The 24,406-nt window shown below is 40.9% G+C and overlaps 1 protein-coding gene across 1 annotated transcript in view; it reads right to left on the bottom strand.

The window, feature by feature from the left end:
• Positions 1-1,113: 1,113 nt before the first annotated feature.
• Cep89 (centrosomal protein 89) overlaps positions 1,114-24,406 on the bottom strand; it is a 64,110-nt gene continuing 40,817 nt past the window's right edge. The window contains exons 12-19 of the mRNA XM_076838046.2: positions 22,895-22,998; positions 19,992-20,107; positions 16,847-17,027; positions 14,371-14,538; positions 13,298-13,439; positions 9,008-9,097; positions 6,386-6,555; positions 1,114-3,032 (exon numbers count right to left, since the gene is read on the bottom strand). Of these exons, the coding sequence (XP_076694161.2) occupies positions 2,795-3,032; positions 6,386-6,555; positions 9,008-9,097; positions 13,298-13,439; positions 14,371-14,538; positions 16,847-17,027; positions 19,992-20,107; positions 22,895-22,998 (1,209 nt within the window). The 3' untranslated portion in view covers positions 1,114-2,794. The remainder of the gene's footprint in view (positions 3,033-6,385; positions 6,556-9,007; positions 9,098-13,297; positions 13,440-14,370; positions 14,539-16,846; positions 17,028-19,991; positions 20,108-22,894; positions 22,999-24,406) is intronic.

The raw sequence follows: 24,406 nt of genomic DNA, 5'->3' as shown, positions 1-24,406 counted from the left end.
TTTTCCCTCAAATCTTTCTTCTCTCAAAGCAGCTACTGATAACACCAAGAGCTGGAAGGTGTAGAGGATCCAGAACCCTCACACGATGTTTGCTGGAATGTAAAATGGTGCAGAGAGAGGCCTGGCAATATTATTATTATTATCCAGCTCCCAGGACAGTCTTGTGCCCAGCCTTCTCTCCCCACCCAGTTCTGATTTCCCCCAGGGCTGCTTTTAATTGCTGTCCAAGGAGCAGGGCTCACTTGAGTTCCTGGGTCGTGTTTAATAGCTGTTGACTTTGATCACTTTCAACCTGATCAGGAACTTCCATGACTTCTGTCACTGGGACCAAGAACAGTATGGTTTCCTCCTCAAGCTGGAGAGCTGCAGGATGGAATGAGCAGAGCCCTCCCGCAGTCCTGCTCCCCCTGGTCTAGCCTCGCCTCATTTCCCACCTCAACCCCAGTCAGAAGGCCCTGCTGCTCCTGAGTGCCTTCCTCTGCTCCCAAGAGTCCTCTGTGTCCTTTAGCTCCTGAAACCTGTCCATTCTGCAAAGCCCGGGGCACTCCCAGTCCTCCATGAACCCCCCCCACACACATACCAGCAGCCTCAGGTCCTTCTTGGAACCTCACAAGTTCTCTGCTACTCAGTGGCCTTAACTTTTGCTGCTTTGCAGACCTCGCCCCCCTTCACACCCTGGACTTGCAGCCCATCTGTCTGAAGCAGGCAGGGGGAAGCTGGGCAAGAGACCAAGTGCTACAGGACCTTCCCCTCTTTCCTGGTCACCATGCAGTCCCAGGGGTCACTGAACTCGCAAAGTACGTTTGATATGTGTGTTTGAAACTTAAAGCAGAAATGTAAGAATGTTCACTTCTCAAGGGAATAAAAATGGTCTCATAAAAGCAGAAGACAAGCATTACAATTCTTAATACACCTTTATACCACCATTTATCATATCCCTGTTGCACATAAGGTATGTTGGCGACAAATTCACATCTTCATACATGTATTTTGTATAATGATGAGGGTCTCCTTTCACCATCCTTGCTATTCCCCTTCTCCCTTCTTTTCCCTCCCACCCCATTCCCTATCTAGAGGTAATCTTCCTCCCCTGCTCTCCCTCCCAACCCCACTTTGAGTCACCCTCCTTATATCAGAGAAGTCATTCGGCATTTGTTTTTTAGGGATTGGCTAACTTCACTTGGCATAATCTTCTCTAATGCCATCCATTTCCCTGTAAATGCCATGATCTTTTTCTTTTTTAATGTTGAGTAATATTCCATTGTGAATAAATGCCACATTTTTTTTAATCCATTCATCCATTGAAGGACATCTAGGTTGGCTCCACAGTTTAGCCGTTGAGAATTGTGCTGCTATAAACATTGATGTGGCTGTGTCCCTGTAGTATGCTATTTTTAGGTCTTTGGGGTATAGTCCAAGAAGAGGAATAGCTGGGTCAAATGGTGGTTCCATTCCCAGCTTTCCAAGGAATCTCCATATTGCTTTCAAAAAAAAAAAAAAAAAAAAATCAATGAGAGTTCCTGTATATGGCATAATTTGCCGTGAACATACTTTATATACAGAGTTATAAAAAATTGTGCTGTGAATGGATAATTATGAATGTAATGTATTCCACTATTGTCATATATGAAATAATTAAAAAAAAAAAAGCAGAAGAGATGTCAAAAATAGCTCCCAGGTAATGATGATAAGAGCAATGTTCCCACCAATGAGCCATCCCCCAAGAATGAGACTTGCTTGTACAGATTTTGAGACAGTTGATATAAATTCCTTTGAAATAACAAAGTTATTTACTAGATTATCTCCTAAGGTGATGTTACATAGTTTTAAATTCTGTTGAGTCTTTCTACCCTTTGTAAAATAAAATTAAATTGCAATGTTTTAGCTATTGAACAAATTCAATAAAATGTGAAAGATATGACATTCGATCCTAATTTTCCAGCTAGCACTCAAAGTCACTCCTACACATAACTAATGACAAGAACCCGGCCTACTTAACCCCTAAAACAATACAAGATTTAGCCACTGGGGGTTTTGTTAAAGGATGTGTTCCAGGACTCTGTTTAGGGTCTTGGTGTTCCTGAGTTCTTCCAGCATGCCTGGAGCAGGTGGCCCTGAATAGCTGGCACTTCCACCAGGAGTCCCACCGTGTGGTCCTAAGAGGCTGAGAAAACCTACCCGAGAAGCCATAGAGAGGAACAGAACATGGGCCCCCTAGTGTCCTTGTTGGCGGCAACAGCAGAGGGACCCCACCGGGTGCTCAAAGGGAGAGCTCTCATCCAGTGGCCCTAGTATCTTCCCAAGAGAACCAGGAGGACTAGGAGAAGGCAGAAAGCTCTGGTTCTACTCCCTGGGACATGAGGACCAGCACCTTATTTTTTTGCCCACCCAGGACAGAGGCATAAGCTGTCATTGCTCCATCAGCTGCCTCATCCAGCTATTTATCCAACACACAGAATGTGCTCCTCCAGCTCCTCCATTCCTTCCAGAGCTTTCTCAGCTGCAGATCTAGAAGCCTGTAGACAGGCCAGCCCAGCAGGCCACCTGCTAACCTGAGCAATGACATAGTCTCAGTGGCAATGCAGCTAGAGGACATGACCTGGCTGAAATATATCTCAGCAGTACATCGTTAAGAAAAGCAAAATATAAATAACCAATTAAACTCCTGTGAGTTTATTTCTTCCTTGCTCTAGCACTTGCTGGGCCTCTGCATTTCCCTGGCCACTGCTGGCTCTCGGGGACGGATGCTACCCTTTGCCGGCTGTTGGGAGGCAGACCTTTCAGGCCACGGCGCCTAATCCACTGGCTCCTGCAGACTCTGGCAGGTGGAGGTGAGAGGCTTCCCGTCGCAGTAGCTGGCGCTGTGCCCATCCAGCAGGTCTCCCTGAGCCGTGCCTTCGAGGCACGAGTACTTGAAAGCCGTGTTGTCCCACAGGCCTTTCCCTGCTAGTGTGGTCTGGAGAAGTTCTCGGATTCTTTGGTTTTCCTTGGAGGCAGACTTCCAAATAATCTCAAGCTCACCTTCCATTTCTCTGAGAAAAATAAACAAATCAAAGGGGAATTTTAAAATAGCACAAGTTGAATATATTTACAGAGGCTTACGGACCTACAGTAGAAGGAACTCAAATGAAGGCAAGTTGAACATCAGAGAAGAGCACCCACTGCACTTCAGGGCCAGGGCAAAGGCTCAGGGCTCAGTGAAGCACCAGGCTCCCTGGAAATAGGGGAAAATAAAAACCAACCAACCAACCAAACAAAACGCAAAGGCACAGGCTTCAAAAGGATTTCTTATTTTTCTCCTCTAAGCTTTGCCTTTTCCTTGACTTTAGCTTCAAGGCACACATCCTCTGCTTCCTACAGAATTAACGTGAGCAATAAAATAGTAAAACACAGCGCGCGCAGCGGCTGACCTAAGCTGGTCAGCTGCCACAGTGCAGGGCCTGGCTGTGGGTTCCCACAGGGTGAGCCACGTAGGCCTCCCTGTGACCCCTCCTCTGCCTGTCCCCACTGTGGCTGGGCCAACACTCAGAGACTTTCACAGGAGGCAGCCATCCATAAAGCTGCTGATGGGCCCAGACACAGAGAGGTAGGATGGGGAGGGGAACTGGAAGAGTGGGTCACATAACTGAGGACACAGAGACTGGGCTGGACCACATGCAGGAGGCTGAGTGCTCAGAGGAACCAAGACCCGTGGAAAACAAGGTGCAGCAAGACAAGGATCTGGGCAAGCTGCCATATGGGGTGTCGGGAGATGCTCACAGGGCAGACCTGCCACCATGGCACAGGGAGAAAACAGCGGGCCTTTGCCTGGTGGGGGCTGGGGGAATGGAGCAGGCCTTGCCCAGAGAGCAGGGCTGGAGAGGCCAGGTGCCTGGTGCAGGACCAGCATCACTGGGCACAGGGCAAGGCACTGAGATTGAGGGAGGACAGCAACACGCTGACCTGTCCAGAGTTGCTTCCCCATATGAGCCATTGCTACCCCGAAGGCTCATACGGCTGGGAGTTCTGCAGAATTGATTAAACTACATCTAAAGAAATCCTAAGACTTCTATTTCCTCTCACAAGTCACCCGTATATTCAACAGACTAGAGCAGTCGTGTTTAAATGTCTGGCTGAACCCGAGAGAAAGAACAGGAAATTTCTTCAGGGGAAAAAAGATGACTAAATTAAAATCAAGAGGAAGGCATCAAAATGTCACCATTGTTTTGAGAATAAAGGCTGATGCCCAAACCCCACATTTTTGTGGGAGGAAGAGAAGGTCTTGGACCCATGGAAACTGAACAGGACAGAAAGTCCCAGGACTTGTTCATCTCTCTCCTCACAAGTTTTTCTTCCTAAAAATACTTCCTAGGCAGGTCATGGAAGTATGGGAAGGACCCTCAAGGAAAGATGGCTGGGTGGAAGATCTTCAGATCTTCAAAACAACCTGCTCTGAAAGGCTGACTCCCCTGGGAGGCCCAAAGCCGCTGGCCTCTTCTCAAATGGACTTGGAGTTTACACTGTCCCTTGTGATCAGGTATCTCCAGGCCCTGACTGGAATGAATCAAGACTGCCATGACGTTTTTGAGATAAGGGGAAAAATTCAATGGGGTGGATTAAATAATCAATTGGACATGGCTGAAGAGAGAATTAGTAAAAAGAATATTGAGCAGAAGAAACTATCCAGAATGCAGTTCAGAAAAACATATAAACATTATTTCATAATATATTATAAAAATATTATTAAATCTAATAATGGAATTGAGGATATAAATATGTGTGTGTGTGTGTGTGTGTGTGTGTGTGTGTGTGTGTGTGTATTTTGGATTAAAAAAAAATAGTGACTACAGCCTATTTTAAAAATCAATAATAAAATAGTTCCAGGTTGGAAATATTCTCTGGAATGAAAGAGAAGCAAAGGCCAATATTCTCTGGAGAAAAACATCCTCAATCTAGACCCTCAGGATTTCATAGATTAAATTTAATCAAATATAAGTTCATAGTAAAAAAATTACTGTAGACAGAAGAAAATTAATGATCTAGCAGTTTCACTTTTATATATATATCCAGAGCAAATTAGTGTGTCAAAGTGATATCTACACTCTCATATTTATTGCAGCACTATTCACAACAGACAAACTGGGGAATCAACCTAAATATACATAGAAAGACAAAAGGATAAAGAAAATGTGGAACATACACAATGGAAAATTATTCAGTCATAAAAAATGAAATCTTGGGGCTGGGGTTGTGGCTCAGCGGTAGAGCGATTGCCTTGCACATGCGAGACCTGGGTTCGATCCTCGGCACCACATAAAAATAAATAAAGTAAAATCTTCATGCAATTATTAATATTTAAAAAAATGAAATCTTATGGGGCTGGGGTTATGGCTGAGTGGTAGAGCACTTGCCTAGCACATGCGGGGCCCTTGGTTCAATCCCCAGAGGCACCATATATAAATCAATAAAATAAAGATATTGTGTCCAACTACATCTAAAAAATAAATATTTTTAAAAATGAAATCCTATCATTTGAGAGAATATGGGTGAATTTAGAAAACATAAAGCTAAGTGAAATAAGCTGGACACAGAAAGACAAATACCACATGATCTCACTCACATATGAAATCTAAAAAATTTAATCTTGTAGAAATAGAGCAGAATGAGGGGCACCAAAGGTCAGAGAAGGGAGGGGTCAAGAGAAAATGCTCAAGTGAGTACAAAGTCACAATTAGATAGAAGGAGTAAGTTCACCTCCACAAAACGTCTCCAGTGTTTTTTGATGTGTATGACTTTTTAGACAGGGGCCTCATTATGCTGCTCAGGCTGGTCCCAAACTCCTGCCTTGGCCTGAGTAGCTGGGACTACGGGCACATGCCACTGCAGTGGGCTTCTTGGGTATTTCAGATCCACTGACGATATTTCCTCTATCATGTGTTTGAGGGATAAAAGTGTCGACAGTGTGATACCCTCCAGCCACAGAGAACGAATTTCACTCGTAATCTTATGATCAGGATGTTACAAAAAAGGGAATGACCAGAGACTTTAAGGTTCTCAGAAAATTTTTTAAAATCACAAAAGAAATAAAACAAATTAAATCTCTGAAGAAAGTGAAATAAAACAAAAATATCAAAGAGATGGAAAAGAGGAGGAAAAGGGAAAGGCAGTTAGAGGTCCAGGCTGGAAGTCCAAGTCCACAGGGATTTTTAAAAGAGAGAATAAAGAAACGAAGGGCAAATAGAAGTGAAGGCCAATGTTAAATCCAGATTAAACTGAAATGTAAAAACAAAACAGGCCTAGGGTTTTTCCCCAGAAAATTCTATGAAACACACACACACACACACACACACACACACACACACACACTTTCTATGAGTTGCTGGGACCTGGGGCTGGGTGGCCCCACCTTCTCTGCTGCAGGGCTTCATCCAGGACCTCCTGCTTGTCCTGCAGCATCTGGTGGAGCTGCCGCATCTTCCACTGGTACTGGGCTTTCTTGCCGGCAAAGTGCTCTTGCTGCTCCAGCAGTTGGTGATTGATGTCCCCCAGTTTCAGTGCTGCCTGCTTCTTATACGCCTGGGGGAGAGGAGGGACTCAGTGAGCCAGAGGATACTGCCCGGGGCTGCGTTCCTACCAACTCCCTACACTCCTAGAGCCCACTAGGTTGAGCTCTAGAGAAGGCTGATCTGGGAGGGCAAGTCTGCATCCTCAAAGTGAAAAAAGTGGTAAAAGAATTTCAAGTAAAAGTAAACCAAATTTCTAGTGTATATTATGCCATGGTTTTTTAATATGCAACAAATAAAATTAAATATTAAGTACTGGCATCACAGAACAAATTGGTTGTTATTGCAAATTAAACTACTTTATTTTTTCCAGAACAACTTTCATCCTTTGTTCAACTGGTAATATAAGAATTAATGTCATGGCTGGGCTTGTGGTGCACCTGTAGTCCCAAGTCCTGGGGAAGCTGAGCCCAGGAGAACCAAGGCCGGTCTGGGCAATGAAGTGAAGCTTCAACTCAAAAAAATATAATATAGTTTAATTAAACTAAAGAAAGAAAGAGCTAATGCTGACACTGTCAGTATTATTAAGGAAACCCCATATATGAGCCTAATAAGGTCTGTCATTCTCTATTGTCAAACAAATGACAGTTAAAAGCCCGACTCATTTATTTTCCCTCTTTCAATTGTATTGTATTGTATTTTAGATCTTCACATGCTCTCTGAGCATTTTTAAAACTATTGTCACAGGGACTCTGACACACAGTTCACAAAGGCTCAACATTTTAAGCAAATTCTAATATTCTAATATTTATATACAGTTTAGTGCCTAATTTTTAATACTTCCAATGAAAGAAATTTCTGACTTTATTAATGTTAAGTTTTCATATTTGTGATAAAAAATGTCTGTTATTTCTGCTTTAGGGATTAATGAGGCTTTCTTTGTAGAGAAGCTAAGATCAATTTTCACAACTGTTATTTATATATACATAAATATATCTTATTGATCATGTTGTTAAACCTTCTATGTCCTATTTATTTATTTTTAATCTTTTGACCAGTCTTAGACCAAGAGAAGTAGATAAAGCTCTTATTACTATTTTATTATTTCCTAGAGTTTACACTTTATAGATTTGCTGCTGTGTTATTTAGCGTTATTCACAACGACAACATTATTAATTGTCGTCTTTAGCATCTTATTTATTATTTTTCATTTTTTAATTATTTAATATTTTTTATTATTATTCATTCTGTGCTTTTGGCCTGAATTACATCTTGGCAGATGTAAAGAGTCAATGGCTGGGCTAGGGTAGCCCTCCAAGGCTCATGGAGCCTCTTCTCTGTCTCCCTCAATCCAAAGGACTTCTATTTGCAAAGCCAAGTGTCCTAGATCTTGTCATGGCCCCTAACTTCCAAGGTGAGGCCCTCACTTTTAGATGTAATGTTTTGCTGGGGTTTCCCCAGAGTCTGCCCTCCTTAAGCTGGATCCTGCTCATGGTTTCTTCTCTGGGTGAGTTCTATTTATACAAGTCAGCTAATGTCGAGTTTTTCTTAGCTTGTGAATGTTCCAACATATTAAATGCCATCATCTATTTCTCTATGACCAGGCCTTCTTAAAATCATTGTCTTACAAGTATATGCACTTGAGTCTAAGGTCAAAGACCTTATTTCCTAGGCCTGGAGCTACACAACCTCACAGCACCTTCCCCTTCAAAATTCCAGGTCCCCTGCTCTCCTCCCTCTAGCCTCTAGCCTACTGGTCCTCTCCCTGGTCCTGCCCAACAGAAGCCAGGTTGTCTGGTGATGCTGTGCGGCAGACAGGGAGGCTAGCAGTCAGAACACAGCCAGCAAGGATGGGAGCAGGGGTCCAGGGAGGGGTGGTCCAAGGCAGAAGCAAGGTACAATGAGGATGGCTTTCTTTGAGCAGAGAAACTGGGGGGTGCAATCAGATTAAGGCAAGAGAGGAGCAGGCCAATGCTGCTCTTTAACTGGACCAACCAAAGCTGGGGTTGATGATAAAGCTGGCTGGCAATCTAACAATAGAGCCTGGAGAGTTTTCCATCTTTTTTTTTTCAAACAAACCACTATATAAATTTTTTTCTTTTTTTTTTTTTTTGTAGAGGAACCAAAGATGATAATTATTATTATGTTTTTTAGGGTACTAGGGATTGAACTAGGGGGCACTCAACCACTGAGCCACATCCCAGTCCTATTTTGTATTTTATTTAGAGACAGGGTCTCACTGAGTTGCTTAACACCTCAATTTTGCTGAGGCTGGCTTTGAACTCGTGACACCTTCTACCTCAGCCTCTCTAGCCATTGGGATTACAGGTGTGTGCCACCACCCCCCGTTCCAAAGATTATTTAATAACTAGAGGGATACTATTTCTGCAAGCAAAACCTTATATTGCTTTACTCTGTGAATGATCAGTGACACACACATGCAAAATGAGTCATTTTCTTAAAAACAGAAATCTACATATAAGCCCCATTCCCCATGGAATCTCTGCAGTTAAAGGACCACTTACCTTGATTTTTTCCTCTAACTTTCCCAAGCGAATATTGCCTTTTATGATTGTATTCAGGACTCCGTGTTTTTCACTTTCTAAGCATTTAGTCTAAGGAGAAAGCGAAGACAAAACTAAATGAGCTCTCAGTTTTACAGAAAAAATAAAATTATTTAATAAAGATTTTTGGGCTAAGGATTTAGCTCAGTGGTAAAGTGCTTGCCTAAGATGCATGAGGCCCTGGGTTCCATCTCAAGCACTGAAAAAAATAAATTATTTTGCAAACACTGCACTACTCTCAAGCAATCTCCATTTTGTCTTCTCCTATACACCCCCCCTAGTCCCCATCTCCAGCTTCCCGCACTACTTAGGTGAGGGCTGTGAGCAGAACTCAAGACACAGGCTGAGGAGGGGAAGAGCAGGGACCAGCATGTGGGATGCTTCTCATGGGCAGGAAAAGAAGACCTAGGCCCCCCAGATGAGGGGGAAGGGTCATAGGGGCGTCCAGAACATATCTCTATCCTTGTGGAATATATAATGCCTTCAATCATGTCAAAGGAATAAGTACTAAGATGTAAAGTTGTAATGTGACTAATTTGATTCATTACAACAAAATTAAGGATAATCATATGAATACACAATGCTGTTCTCCAAACCAAACATGACAAACAGTACATCCAAGAGGGATGTCATTTGAAGCTTAGTGATTTAGATTAATATCCAAATGGAAGATGAACTATCATATACTATTAACAGTTTAATGGGCTGGGGTTGTGTCTCAGTGGTAGAGCACTTGCAGGGCACTGGGTTCAATCCTCAGCACCTCATAAAACTAAATATAAAGGTATTGTGTCCAACTACAACTAAAAACAAAATATTTTTTAAAAAAGAAAACAATTTCATTTGCTAAAATTAAAGAAAAAAAGTAAAGGTTAGGGGCTGGAGATGTGGCTCAAGCGGTAGCGTGCTCGCCTGGCATGCGTGCGGCTGGGGTTCGATCCTCAGCACCACATACAAACAAAGATGTTGTGTCCGCCGAATACTAAAAAATAAATATTAAAAAATTCTCTCTCTCTCTCTTAAAAAAAAAAAAAAGTAAAGGTTAGCATTCCTTCTAGCCTAGTGATGACACAGTTTAATATTCCAGAAAAAAAAAAAAAAAAGACAGACACAGAAAGCTAAACAATTTGCCCGAGTCATGTTGAAATTCCATCCAATAAAAAATTAAGATATCAGAACCTAAGGCCAGCGATCTCCCACAGAAACTTGATAAATGAAAGATGGTGAAATTACTTGGGGAATTTTAAAGTTATTTGGTGATCAGTGGACAATTTCAAAAGCAGAGTGGAAGCCTCCCCCTGCCTGAATGTGTAGGAGGGTCAGAGTGGGGTCTTTCCCAGAGCCCAGGACACTGAGGACGGGATAGGATGGAAGAACACGGTTGAGACCCTGGACAGGACAGAAGCCAGAAGCATCACCCCTGGGCCTGGGCTGGAGGAATGGTGCCTCCAGGAGAAAGAAGCCCGCAGCCCAAGAGACACATACGACCTGGGCCTGGTTATGCAGAACCCTGAGTATCCTGTCCAGATGTCCTGGCACCTCTCTCACACCTCCCTATGTGGACAACAGCGTCTTGGTGTACAACGAGGTCCCTGGTGATAGGTGGAAAGGCCAGGGACCTACATCCTATATTCTAGGAATCTGTGGTTCTGAAGGGTCTAAGGATTCTAAACTTGAACCTGCCTCAGGCTTTTATAAAGATCAAGGCAAAAAGAGAGAACTCATTTTTATTAACACTCTGTTGTTCAATTTATAACTTTTAAATATTTGGAGATGTAGTATTTGGTTTCCATTTGTATTTCCATGCATGGCCCACAAAGATGAGGGGTTGGCTCCAGGGGGACCATATGAAGGTCAGGAAAGATCTTCACTTCACTGTGGAAGCCTATGATGCCCCATGGCCCAGTGGGAGGTATGGAACCTGCATCCCAAGGACAGGGATTCCTGCATATCCTACAAACAAGATGGCTTTGCATCTATGGTGGCACTAATATATAGTGGGCAGATCTCCAAGAACATGCTAGATTAACAGGTTTGCTTGGCACTTTAATTTTCTAAAAGTTTTGGCTTTGCTCTTGATATTCCAGTGGGCAAGCCCAATGCACTCAAGAGAAAGGAAAGTGGGTACTCAGTGGCGCTACAGAAAATATCACTTTGGTTGTGACAACAACTTTTCAGGAGGAGGACTATGAAATCAGAAGGTCTGAGTACTTTTAGGATTCCTACGATGCTGTGTCAAACTAAATTGTTTTGTAGAAGACTCAGAAAGGATTTAGAATTCACCAGTAATGTACAACCAGACTTTCTATACTTCAATCAACTCTATTATCATTTTGAAAATGTTTTGTAACATTAAGTACAGATTGGTATCACAAGACTAATTAAATTAGCATTTCTTTTATTAAAAATAAAGATCACCATTTTTCCTCAAGAGCTGCCTACTACTTATATTTCCTCCTCTATATGCAAGGGATAAAAGCCAACATTCATTTTTCTGTGGAGGAACTTAATGTCTTTCTAACAAACAGAAATGGGACTATGACATGTCCCAACAGACTTCCAGGTTTGCAGGATTCTGACTTCCTCAGAATTTCCTCTGGTTTCTTTTGTCATGGCATTCATTCAGCTATGACTTCTAATCTTATACTATCAGAGATGGTAACACTGCTTAAATATATATGCTTATACATATAGAAGCAATATGTGTTCAATGTAGGAAAAAACACAAAATGCAGATAAGTGAGAAGACTTTTTTTAAAAAAATCATCTGAAATTCTACTCTTTGGAGATAACTCACTGTCACAATTTGGGGTAAATCCTACAGATCTCTTTCAATGCATATGGCTTGGCATGACTTCTTCCTCTCACCACATAATCTGCAGCAGATATCTTTTGAAATCATTATGGCAATGCCTAAGATCATGCCCACACATGACTCTTGCTAGCTGTGTGGTCTCCATCACATAGGACACCAATGATTGACTTAATTCCCTTCCTTGGGACTGACATATTAGAAGTGGTGTGGGAAGAATCTCACCTTTCAACTATGTCTATAGGAAGAGATATCTATGATTCTTTTTTTTTTTTTTAGATGTTGATGAATACTTTTATTTTATTTTATTCATTTATTTATATGTGGTGCTGACAATCGAACCCAATGACTCACACATGCTAGGCAAGTGCTTTACCACTGAGCCAAAATCCAAGCCCAATTCTTTTTTTTTTTTTCTTTCAGTGCTGGGGATTGAACCAGGGCTTCCCCCATACTAAGCACATGCACCACTAAGCTACACCTCCAGCCCTATGATTATGCTTCATCTTCAAACAGGGAAAATAATAGCACTATGAAGATAATATAAAGCTACATGTGTAGGTATAATAAACACGAGATGACTTACTGCTCCTCCTTAGTTCCTTTCTAAAATAAAAATTCTCATTATTTAAAAACGTTTTTGTGGGGCTGGGGATGTGGATCAAGCAGTAATGTGCTTGCCTGGTATGCGCGCAGCGCTGGGTTCGATCCTCAGTACCACATAAAAATAAAATAAAGATGTTGTGTCCACTGAAAACTAAAAAATAAATATTAAAAATTCTCTCTCTCTCTCTCTTTAAAAAAAAAGTTTTTATTCATGGTTAAAGGATCAAATTTTGGGGCTGGGGTTGTAGTTCAGTGGTGGAGCACTTGCCTAGCACATGTGAGGCATTGGGTTCGATCCTCAGTATCACATTAAAAAAAAAAAAGTAATAAATACAGTAAAGGTATTCTGTCCAACTATAACTAAAAAAAAAAAAAATTTAAAAAAAGATCAAATTTTGGAGAATTTGGAAATGTGCAGGTAAAATTTTAAAACATGAAACTCTTTTACAGAAAGAGACTTTTTTTTAAAAAAATTATTTTTTACTTATAGGTGGACACAATATCTTTATTTTATTTGTATGTGGTGCTGAGGATCAAACCCAGTGCCTCATGCATGATAGGTGAGCGCTCTACTTCTGAGCCACAACCCCAGCCCCAGAAAGAGGCTTTTTTTAAAAAATATTTTTATTAGTTGTTAGATCTTTATTTTATTTATTTATATGTGGTACTGAGAATAGAACCCAGTGCCTCACACATGCTAGGCAAGCACTCTACCACTGAGTCACAGCCCTGCTCAACATGAAGCTCTTTATGGATTAGTTTTTGGAAATACTCTTAAAGTCACATTTGCACATAAACTTTAGTTTATTTTGCATTACTCTGAGGCAACTTACCAAACACATAAGACTGTCGCGTTCCTGTGTTATGTTCTCTGCTACCCCAACAAGACTTGCCAGGTTCTGGCGAGCAGACATTTCACTCCCCATGGCTTTTTCCACTTGCTTTTTGAGGATATCGATTTTCTTTTGGTATCTCCTACAGAGTTCCCCAAATGGGAGAATAAAAACTATCAGCCTGCAGGGCTAGGGCATAGCAAATATCTGTGTTATAAAAACAGCAAGCATGTTAACAGTTCAAGGCTATTCTTGGGGTTAGGGGGAGAGTGCTTTCCCAGCATGTTCAAGGCCCTGGGTTTGATCCCCAGCAATGTAAAAAATTAAAAAATAAATGCTGTTGTTCAGCAACCTAAATCTTCTACTATTGTAAGGTAAGATGATTTAATTTGAAACCATGCATAATTAATAACTCCAAATTAAGTTAATAGGATTCACAAAATGCCACCAATAAATAGGCTAATTAAATACTATTGTTTTGGGCTGGGGATGTGGCTCAAGAGGTAACCGGCTCGCCCGGGTTCAATCCTCAGCACCACATACAAACAAAGACGTTGTGTCTGCCGAAAACTAAAAAATAAAAATTTAAAAATAAATAAATAAATAAATAAATACTATTGTTTTAACTACTTGGCTCATGCTCTAAAAGATAGATATATATATATATATATATTTTTTTTTTTTTTTTTCCCTTTTCCTATGGTACTGGGATTTGAACCCAGGGCCTCATGCATGCCCGGCAGATGCTCTACTGGGAAATGTTAGGAAGCTCTACCAGTAAATGATTAGGAATGAACTTCTAGAAAGTCCAAGGTCTTAGGGTCATCATATGATTATCAACAACCACATCTGAACACTGGACTTCAGAGATGTGGTTGATGTTGGCCAACAGAAAAGCTTTCACTATACTTAAATTCTGATATCCCATAATCTCAATTACTCTTCTCTATTTAATAGCAATGTAAAAGGAAAAGGTAAAGGAAAGGAAATATTCTTTAGTTGTCTTTTTTTTTTTTTGGATCTATTGGGGGAAAAAAAAAACAACTTAAGGAGAAAAAAACAAATATATAAACCTATTTGTTTTCTGGGTTTTTTCAAGTTCGGCCTCCAGGGCTTTGTTTCTAGCTGTCAAGTTGTTCTTCTCTAGAAGCAGGCTCTTTTTCTGCACTTGCAATCCTGTCAGCTTTTCCATCAGCTCTTCCAGCTCAGTACTCCCTCTCTCTTCTTCCTTCTTCAGTTGGCTGAAGACAAAAACATTACAGGCATGTATCCAGTGCACCAGCTAAAGGCAGGCGGTCACTGCCAGCCAGGTGATCAACAGTGGAGCCCCTGGGTGAGCTGCCTGGAGGCCTGAGCAGACTCACCTCCCCATCCTATGCCCTAGAGGGCCCGGGTCTAGCTGCTGGAGCAAAGGAAGGAGGGTGTGGCTGGGATCAAATTTCTTGGATAGGGAAGATCTAACCCCTGTTTCTGCTCACAGGTTGTGCTTTTATCTGGTATATGTACCCATTCATTCCTGTTTTTCCAGAAAAAAATCCTAGACAGCTCAGTTTTCACATGGTTATAATTTCCAGGGGGAAAAAACCCTATTTCTAGAACAAATTTCATTTTGTCATAATATAACTATAAACACATGCTTTTATAATAAAAGAAACAAAGAACAAATGGGACATTTGTCTTGAACACCAGCTTGGGTGCTGTCAAATTTGTACAGAGGGTAACATGGGATAGGAGCTGCATACCTACCAAGTACAGCAGGGATATATAAGAATGTATGGTTTTCAGGATGGTCTAACAACTGGAACATATAAAATTCAGAATTCATTTTTTTCATTAAAAACTAAGTTAACTATATTTTTTGGATAAATCTTTGAACTAGATTAATAATAAAGGGTTAAAAATAATTTTGAAAATATAGAGTTTTGCTTCCAGCCAGGATTGTTACAGAGGCCAGATTTACCCTCCAGCTAAGAAGCCAGGTAGAACAGAATAAGCAACAGTTTACAGACTTTGGACAACTAGAACCATAGGACTGTGAAACCGAGATAAGGGAAAACAAGATGAGGGCCACAGTGGCTCCACCTCTGCCTCACAGCGTGGGAAAACCCAGAACTGGCACACCAGCTGGAGTGATTTGCCAGAGATCAAAGATCAGGGAGGTTAAGTGTCTGGGGCAGACAGGGGGCTTTTTCAGAGGGAGGAAGGTTCTGGAGATCTTTTGGGGGCCACCATAAGTCTTTGACTGAATACAGACCTACATTCATGTGAGAGGAAACTGTCCATTGGCTGAAGAAAGAGACACCAGGAATGAGGAAGTAGCACACAAGAAATAGTACCTGAACCCACCAAAGTGGAATACCACAGGCCATAAGGGACATCGGAAAGGATCCTCAGAACACTACTGCCTTAAAAGTGCGGCCACACCAGTCCTAGCCAAAAGGTTGTTTGGGCCCCTCCTAGCAAAAGTGGGCTTTGGATGAATCTAGCACTTCTTAGTAACTTAGGCATGCAACACACACAAACAAAACACTATTTAAAGCAAGGCAATAAATACGGCATTGACCCACAAAAACCTACACTATCTAGGATCCAATCAAGAAATAATATGAGAATATGGTCCCTGATTAGGTGGGAAGCAAAATTAAAAGAAGAGACCAAGAAGTGAGAGAGATGCTGGCACTGGCAAACAAGGTTTTCAACAGCTGTTATATATACATGCCCCATCTGTTTCAGAAAGTAGAGAAAAAGAGCATGATGAGGAGAGAAATGGAAAATACAAAAAAGACTCCAAAGGTTCCTCCAGATATGGGAAAAAAAAAAAAAAAAAAAAAAAAAAAAAATATATATATATATATATATACACACACACACACACACACACACACACACGTGACACGATTAATTCGATCAATTCGCTGGATACGAATAATAGCAGATTAAATAGCAAGAGAAAAGATCAATTAGCTTAGAGGTAGAGCAATAAAAGCTATCCAATTAAAGCACAGAGAGAAACAATGAGCACAGCACAGTATCAAGCAGTCCCAGGGGAAGGGGTAAAATACTCCCAAGTGTGATGAAAGATATAAGCCCACAGCCCCAAGAGGCTCAATGACTCTCAAACAGGATAGAGAAACCACACCAGGGCTGGGGCTGTAGCTCAGTGGTAGAGTGCTCACCTCACACTTACCAAGCACTGGGTTCGATCCTTAGCACCACATTAAAAAATAAATAAATAAATAAATAAAGGTATTATGTCTGCCTATAACTAAGAAAAAAATAAAAAAAGAAAGAAACCACATCAGCAAACATCCAAATCAAGTTTCTGAAAACTTGTGATGAAGAACAATTCTTAAAAGAAGCCTGAGAGCCAGGCGTGGTGGTGCACACCTGCAGTCTCAGCTACCTGAAAGGCACAGAAACACAGTGAGAATCTGTGTCAAAACAGAACAGGGAAAAAAAAAAAAAAAACCCTGAGCAACCTTTCTCCACTCTGCCTACATTGATATGCAGGGTTTCTCATTAACATTTAGAAAGACATTAAAGCCTCACCTTTTTAACTCATTTACAATTGAAGTATGAACTTCCATGGCAATCTTGCCGTCCAAGTGTGTTTTAAGTTCCTGACATTTGGTCTCTAAACTCTCCAGCTGCTGTTTGTTTTCCTTCAGCTTCTTTTCCTGGCCCTGTGTTTTAGTTTCCAAGAGCATGAGTTGTTTAGTCAGCTTAGACACTGAAAAGCAAAAGAGAAGGACACAGACTCGACACAGGAGACTTAATAAAACACAAGTTCTAATTAATTACTGTCTCACTAATGTGAGACAGCTTGCAAAATGGTCTTTTAAAAATAATCTTTGGAGAGTTATAAATTAACCAAAGTCTTTTACATAGAAATCGCTTTCCGGGACTGGAATTGTGGCTCAGCAGTAGAGTGCTCGCCTAGCATGGGCGGGGCCTGGGTTCGATCCTCAGCACCACATGAAAATAAATAAATAAATAAATAAATGTATTGTGTTGTGTCCATCTACACCTAAAAAAATAAATATTTTTTTAAAGAGAAAGAGAGAGAGAGAGAGAGAGAGAGAGAGAGAGAGAGAGAGAGAGAGAGAGAGAATTTTTTTTTAATATTTATTTTTCAGTTCTCGGAGGACACAACATCTTTGTCTGTATGTGGTGCTGAGGATCAAACCTGGGCCGCACGCATGCCAGGCGAGCGCGCTACTGCTTGAGCCACATCCCCAGCCCCTAAAAAAATAAATATTAGGAAAAAAAAAAAGAAAGAAAGAAATCCGTTTCCCTGCCAGCCTCAGTAGTGCTCACCTATAATCCCAGCTACCAGAAGGTTGTGGCAAGAGGGTCATTAGTCTGAAGCCAGCTTTAGCAACTCAGCAAGACTCTGTCCCAAAATAAAATATAAAAGGGGCTTGGGATATAGTTCAGTGGTGGAGCACCCCTGGGTTCAATCCCCAGTACTGAAAGGGGGACAGGGGAGAAGAAGAAGAAGAAAGGAAAGAAAGAAAAAAGAAATTACTTTCCCTATATTAAACATTCTCTAAATATACAGTCAGCTCTCCGTATCCATGGGTTCCACCATCAGTGGACTCAACCAATTGTGGGTCACAAATATTCAGAACAAAATTAGATCTATACTGAACATATATAGTTTTTTCTTTATCACTACATTATAAACAAAACAGCATAGTAACTGTTTACATTATATTAGGTATGATAAGTAATTTAGGGAGTACTTAAAGTATACAGAAGAATTTGTGTAGGTTATGTGTTGATGCTGTACCATTTTCTATAGGGGATCCAAGCATTCATACATTTTGGTTGGGTGTGTGTGTGTGTGTGTGTGTGTCTGTCTGTCTGGAACCAATCCCCTGCAGATGCTAAAAATATTTTATTGGAACTGACTATAATATTTAACAAGACATGAATCCAGTCTTCAAGGAATTGACTTTCCAAAGACTAAGTCTTAAACCATACATAGATTTGCAAATATATATCATGATGTTGTCTCTAAAATTGGAAGATTTTCAAGATTTTTAAGGATATCAAACACAGCCTAACTAAGCACTGAATTTATTATTTTTTCTTCTAAGTTTTTTAAAAAAATATTTTTTTTAGTTGTTGATGGTCCTTATTGTCTTCATTTTTATGTGGTGCTGAGGATCGATCGAACCCAGTGCCTCATGCACGCTAGGCAAGCACGCTACCACTGAGCCACAACCCCAGCCCCTCTTCTAAGTTTTTATAATTTATGCCCTATATCAAAAGTAAATCAGAAGTATTTCCATCCTATGTGACATGGTCATATATAATGAGATATTCCCTGGGCATCTGTTGAAAGCAGCCCTTAGAAGTATGATAGCATAACACTTTAAATCTTTCTACTCTAGAAAACACTGAGCTGATCAAAGGGAACAGCTGTTTCCAGGGAATGGGAAAATAACAGACAACTGAGTCAATCATGAACCACATGGGCTAAAAGCTCGCCTGCGCCACCAGATCAGAAGAATCACCACACAGGTACAATCCATTAAGTTTGAGAAAATTAAACTTGGTGAATAGGAAAGCAATTTCCCTATTATTTCCATTCCTGAAAACAAAGCCAGGAGGCCCAGAAACAGTCTCTTTCTTCCTGCTCAACGATGCCAGAGTAAACACAAGTATTGCCAGGCACACAGGTCGAGAAAGTCCTGCAGAGGACGGCCCTGTGGGGACTCTCAGAGATGCTCTTGTCTTTAAACATGGCCTAGTTGGCAAAAACACAAAATGTGGCACAGCAGCTTCTGTGATAGCAGGCGGGTAAGGAGCTCTTCCTCAGTGTGGAAGGGAAGAGTCACTAAACCAGCAAGAGCAGGAGGGCAAACAGGAGGAGGGGCTACAGTGGCTCCCTCAAGACACTTGTCGTTCAGCTTACTGTCCTACGTTATTCTTCCATGGAAAATTAAGTAAAGGCCAAAGAAATCACTATTTTTTTCTGCTCATAAATTTGGTTCTAGTCAAAGCAGAAGAAATGACTCTTACTTAATCTGGCTTACTTGTAAATCCACTGTCATATGGAGTAGGGCTCCTAGGGTGAGGGAGGGACTTTCAGAGGAGGTATCTGATGGAGACTAACTACAAAGATTTAACTTCTCTTTGGCTTAACCTATCTCCCTTAGGCTTGTTGGAAGAAAAAGCACAAAGAGAGGCTCTACTTATTTACTTTTTCAACAAAGATTTGGGAGGATGTCATTGTGCTGTTTAGAATGCTTTCTTCCCAGAAGCTCAGGCGGGTGAGGCAGGAGGATCATGAGTTCACAACTTGGTGAGGCCTTAAGCAACTTAGTGAGACCCTGCCTCTTAATAAAATAGAAAAAGGATTAGGGATGTGGCTCAGTGGATAAGCACCCCTAGTACAAAAAAAAAAAAAAAAAAAAAAAAAGAATAGAATGCTTACCTCACATGACTTTGTCCCTTCTAAGGCACTAATTTACTCTAAAATCAGTTCTACAGAGTCTACTGCCTGCAATTGATTCACAAAATACAGAAAATGACTAGAAATAGTGCTGTGGCATCAAAGAGAAGACCATCAATGCATAAGGGCAATGGCTGAAAATGTAATAAGGAGTTGCATTGTGGCAAAAAAGAACATTCAGAAAACATGTTTTTTTTTCAGGGATATAATAGTGACATCACCATTACTCACCTTCTTGGAGATGCTCCTGGTGAGCATCCTTGGCTTTCATTTGCTGAATCGCCAACTGGTCTATCAACAACTTGTTCTCCTCTAAAACTAGTTCTGCTTGAGTCTGAAGCTGATGCCTACAAATGATTTACAAAATTAAATACAGCCATTCAGGTACTGAGTGTGATTACAGTAACCTACCAAGTCTAAAAGAAAACAACTGATTTATGGAGGTGATGAATATCTGGACATGTTTTAATGTTGTACATTTAGTAGAACAGCAAATTCAGGCATTTGTATTAAATAGGGAAAAAGATTGCAATGAAGTTTGAATGATGGCCTGCTTTAGTACCTTTGTTTTCATTTTGATGCTACAGATAAAAGCCAGGGCTTAGGCAGCTGCGATACCACTGAGTTATTCTCTGAACCCTTGAGTAACTTTTTAAAATGTATCAGGGCTGGGAGTGTAGCTTAGTGGTAGAGTATGTGCTTCGTATGTGTGAGGTCCTGTTGATCTCTAGCATAAAACCAAAACAACCTGTGTAGAATGCAAAATTTCAAAGATATACAAAAGAGAATAATATAGACTCTCATATACTTAATATCCAGCTGACACAATCATCAAATGGACCATATTTCATCTATATAAACCTCCAATCCCCACATGCACTGAATTATTTTGAAGCTTGTAAGAATTTAGAAAGTTCCCATTTTACTGAAAAAGTACTCACTTATGATCAGTAGCATAGTTGCCTAAAAACAAATACTTTGTTAGAAGGCTTTGTAATGTTTTCTTAAAACTACACAAGTCTACCCTAATCTTTATTTCGCCACAAGCAAACCCTTTTCTTACAGAAAGTGCAATGTAAATTCTATCCAGCTCAACCTTCAGGATCAAAAATTTCAATAAGCATGAGCTGAAGGAATGGTATAATGGTCTAGTTAACTGTTTACCACCCAAAATAGACTATAAACAAATAACTGTCTTGATTTCCTACTTTATATTGAAAGGTCAGAGGAGAAAGGAGAGAGGAAAGAAGAAAGGAGCCAGGCTGTGACAATGACCTCATGCCACTGTGGCTGCACACTAGCTCATTATCACTGGGGTGTTCCTGCCTGCTATCTGCACTGTGGGAGGGGGCCTCAGTCTCACTGGCCTCTTTAGCTTCCTCATTCCTGCCTCACAGAGCAGCTACACTTTGGCCCATTACATTCTGGACGTCCTTATGAGACTTTTACTTCATCAGTTCACTCATTCATTCCTCCCTCAACTTCCTCCCTTTATTCCTTTCTTTTTTAGAATGAAAGGGATCCTTTATCCCTAAAAAAAAAGGTGAAAACCTCAGATTTAGTTTAATACTCCTTTCCATTTTATAGGCCCACTGAGGCCCACGAAGCTGAAGTTACCCAGCTGATCAGGTGAAGTTAAGATGAGACTATCTACAGCCCAGGAATTTACTCAGAAATTATCGGAAACTAAACAGACAAGCTTCTACTGAAGTGTGAAGTCTGTGTGCCAAGAACTGTGTGCAGGTCTAGGAGTTGCACGCCTGGGCAGGCACAAAGGAGCAGTCAGGAGCCGAGGGAAGGGCTTCACAGGGCCTCAGAGCCCAGGGGCCCCTAGCTCACCCTCCTCGCTGTACAGCCACCACCCTAGAGCAGAGGGCAAAATTCAAATCTCAATAAAAACAGGACTGGGGAATTAGGCAGGAACAGGGATTTGAATGCAGGGCTGTCCTTTATTTTATCTTACTGATTTATTTTTATTTTAAGGAAACATAAAGGAACTTGACTCATGGCTATAACAAAGTTAGGAAAAGAACCTAAGATTCCAGATTCTCCCGAAGGCCCTTGGAGGCATGTTGTCCTGGGTGCTGTTCAAAGACACTAACAGGAGAAACCTTCCGGGAACCCCGACAGAAGACAATCCAAGTTCAACAGGGGAAATCAAGTGCACCAAAGTCCAGTGGATGCCCACGCCAGTCTTGAAGGACATATCAATCAGTGAACATAATGGTAAATATTTCATTTTTTCAGTAACATTAAGACATTTAAAAAATACTAAATGTCTCATACCTCCCCAAAACAAATCATCTTCTTAGCCTTGCCTGGATAACTCCATTAAGACTTTTCATGAGTTTTACTTCCTCTACTTCATTATAGGGCATTTGTTTTACTGAGCTGGATGCAGTTGTATACCAATATGAACAGGATGTGGTCACTACCCTTGAGGAGGGCAACAGAGAACAGACACACAGAGTGGAGACATACAGGACAGGTAGGTATAGCATGCCAGGTACCAGGACAGGGCAAATGCTTCGGACTATGTCAGAAACAGTCAAGGGAGCACTAACTCTGCATTCAGGGAGAGTTAATGACAGCACCATTTGAGCCCTGAAAGTTAAGGAGTGTGGAAGGGGCCTCCAGAGATGGGAGCAGCATTGGAAAAGAGGAGTAGAGGGTGAACATCTGCTGTCATGTGTGTAGGCTTTATCCTTTATATTCCAAAGTCCTGGAAGTGAACAAAGGAGTTGAGAAATACCACCTCAGAAAAATCAAAACAGAAGCTGGAAGTGGTGGTACACGCCTGTAATCCCAGCAACTTAGGAGGCTAAGGTAGGAAGACTGCAAATTCAAGGCCAGACTCAGCAATTAGGAAACCCTGTCTTAAAATTTAAAAAAAGGCTGGGGATATAGCCTAGTGGTAGTGTCCCTGTGTTCAATCCTCAGTACCAAAAAAAGAAAGAAAAATACCATTTTAGAATAGTTTACTATGATTTTATAGTACCTTAATTTCTAAGAAACTCCCTTAAAATATATTTGTTAAAAAAGAAAATATATTAATGCACTTGATGATTTCATAAAATTTATTTCTATTCTCTTGCATTTTAAATTAGCAAAATACTAGAAATATCATCACTTGCCATTCATCACTGGTAACAGGTCTACTCTTATTTAACTCTTGGTGCAATTCTTCATTCTCTTTCACCACTTCTTGGACTCGCATCCTAAACATTCTCATTTCTTCCTGAAATAAAATTTATGTAAACTGTAACATCCACATCCACGTGCACTTCTCTTTCTTGGCTCTAGTGCTGTTGCTGTGCCTACAATCCACTGTCATAGCCATTTGGCAAAGCCTCACCCCAGCACCAGCCTTAAACTCTGCGTCCCAGTGCCATGTGCCCTCAGAGAGCTAAAAGTCTAGTGAGACAACGCACCAGGCAACAGGTGGAGCACAGGGACAAAGAACTTGGCTTTTTAAATATCCAACTCCTGATTTGAAAACATTTTTCTATAATTGCGAAATACTTGAAGAATTTAAAAGGGCAATAGAAAAAAAAGCCAAGATGCCCATAAATACTGTAATTTTTTTCTTTCCTTAGAGACTCTAGACGATAAATAGGAGGGTTTTATGTAAAACATAAGAACTTAATGAAAGCCTATTTGCATGGGGAATTGGTCAGTTGGTATGGGGGCTGGAGGCTCTTAATCTTGCTCAGAGCAAGCATGAGAAAGCCTCTTTATTAAAAGGCATCAGTCCCTATAACCCTGATTCCAGATCGGTGGTTCAGTCTCAGCTTCAGGCTCCTAATGATCTGTTTATGGCACTTCACCAGGGCCTCCTCCTCTACCATGGCTTTTCTTGGCCAGTATATTCTGGCTTCAGTGTCCTGCACTGTCCTTTATAAGAATCCTGGGTGCCAACATTTACTCTGGGGTGCTTTGAAATATTCTTCTCGTAACTATTAGATATTTATGCTTACACCTGTTTGTCTCAGCAGCATTGCCAAGTTGCTTCCTCTCCTCTTCTCCCCAGTTACTCTCCAATAGCTGCCAGCCCACCTGGCTCTCTTTTGAACCGAGTCAGGCAAACTACAGTGGGCAGTCCATTCACCTGATGTTTTAATGCACTGTAGACCCACCCATTGTTTACATGTTGTCTAAAGTTGCTTTCATGCTACAATAGCATAGTTGAGTAGTTGGAAACAGAAACTGCATGACCCTCAAAGCCTGAAATACTTATTAAATGGCCCTTTACAGAAAAAAAGTGGGCTGATCCTGATTTAGAAAGAGCATAAAAATAGCAATTTTATTATTTGGATTGATTTTTGATCAATTAGTATTAGATTAATTCATGCTTTTAAAAAAACTAAGTGTCCAATACTAAGTCTAGATGAAAAGATTCAAAATTGCATTTCCCAGGTCACAGATATGGAACAGCACAAGTGAAGAGCAGGCTGGGTGACTCTTAAAGAACCCTTCTTCCTCAGGATTCCATAAAAACCAACACTTCTCTCTCTGGATTCTTCCAATTCCAAGTCTAGAGATCTATTTGGCCACTTAATTGAGGAACCCAGAGGTATAGGAGGCATAAGTATCACCTGCACTTGTTTTCCTGCACAATTAGAAGGAGCTTTGCTGCGAGAAGCCAT

The sequence above is a fragment of the Callospermophilus lateralis genome, chromosome 18, assembly GCF_048772815.1.
Source record: "Callospermophilus lateralis isolate mCalLat2 chromosome 18, mCalLat2.hap1, whole genome shotgun sequence".
In the NCBI taxonomy this organism is placed as follows: domain Eukaryota; kingdom Metazoa; phylum Chordata; class Mammalia; order Rodentia; family Sciuridae; genus Callospermophilus; species Callospermophilus lateralis.
The sequence above is the reverse complement of the archived record's forward strand: the minus strand, read 5'-3'. Positions and strand labels throughout refer to the sequence as shown.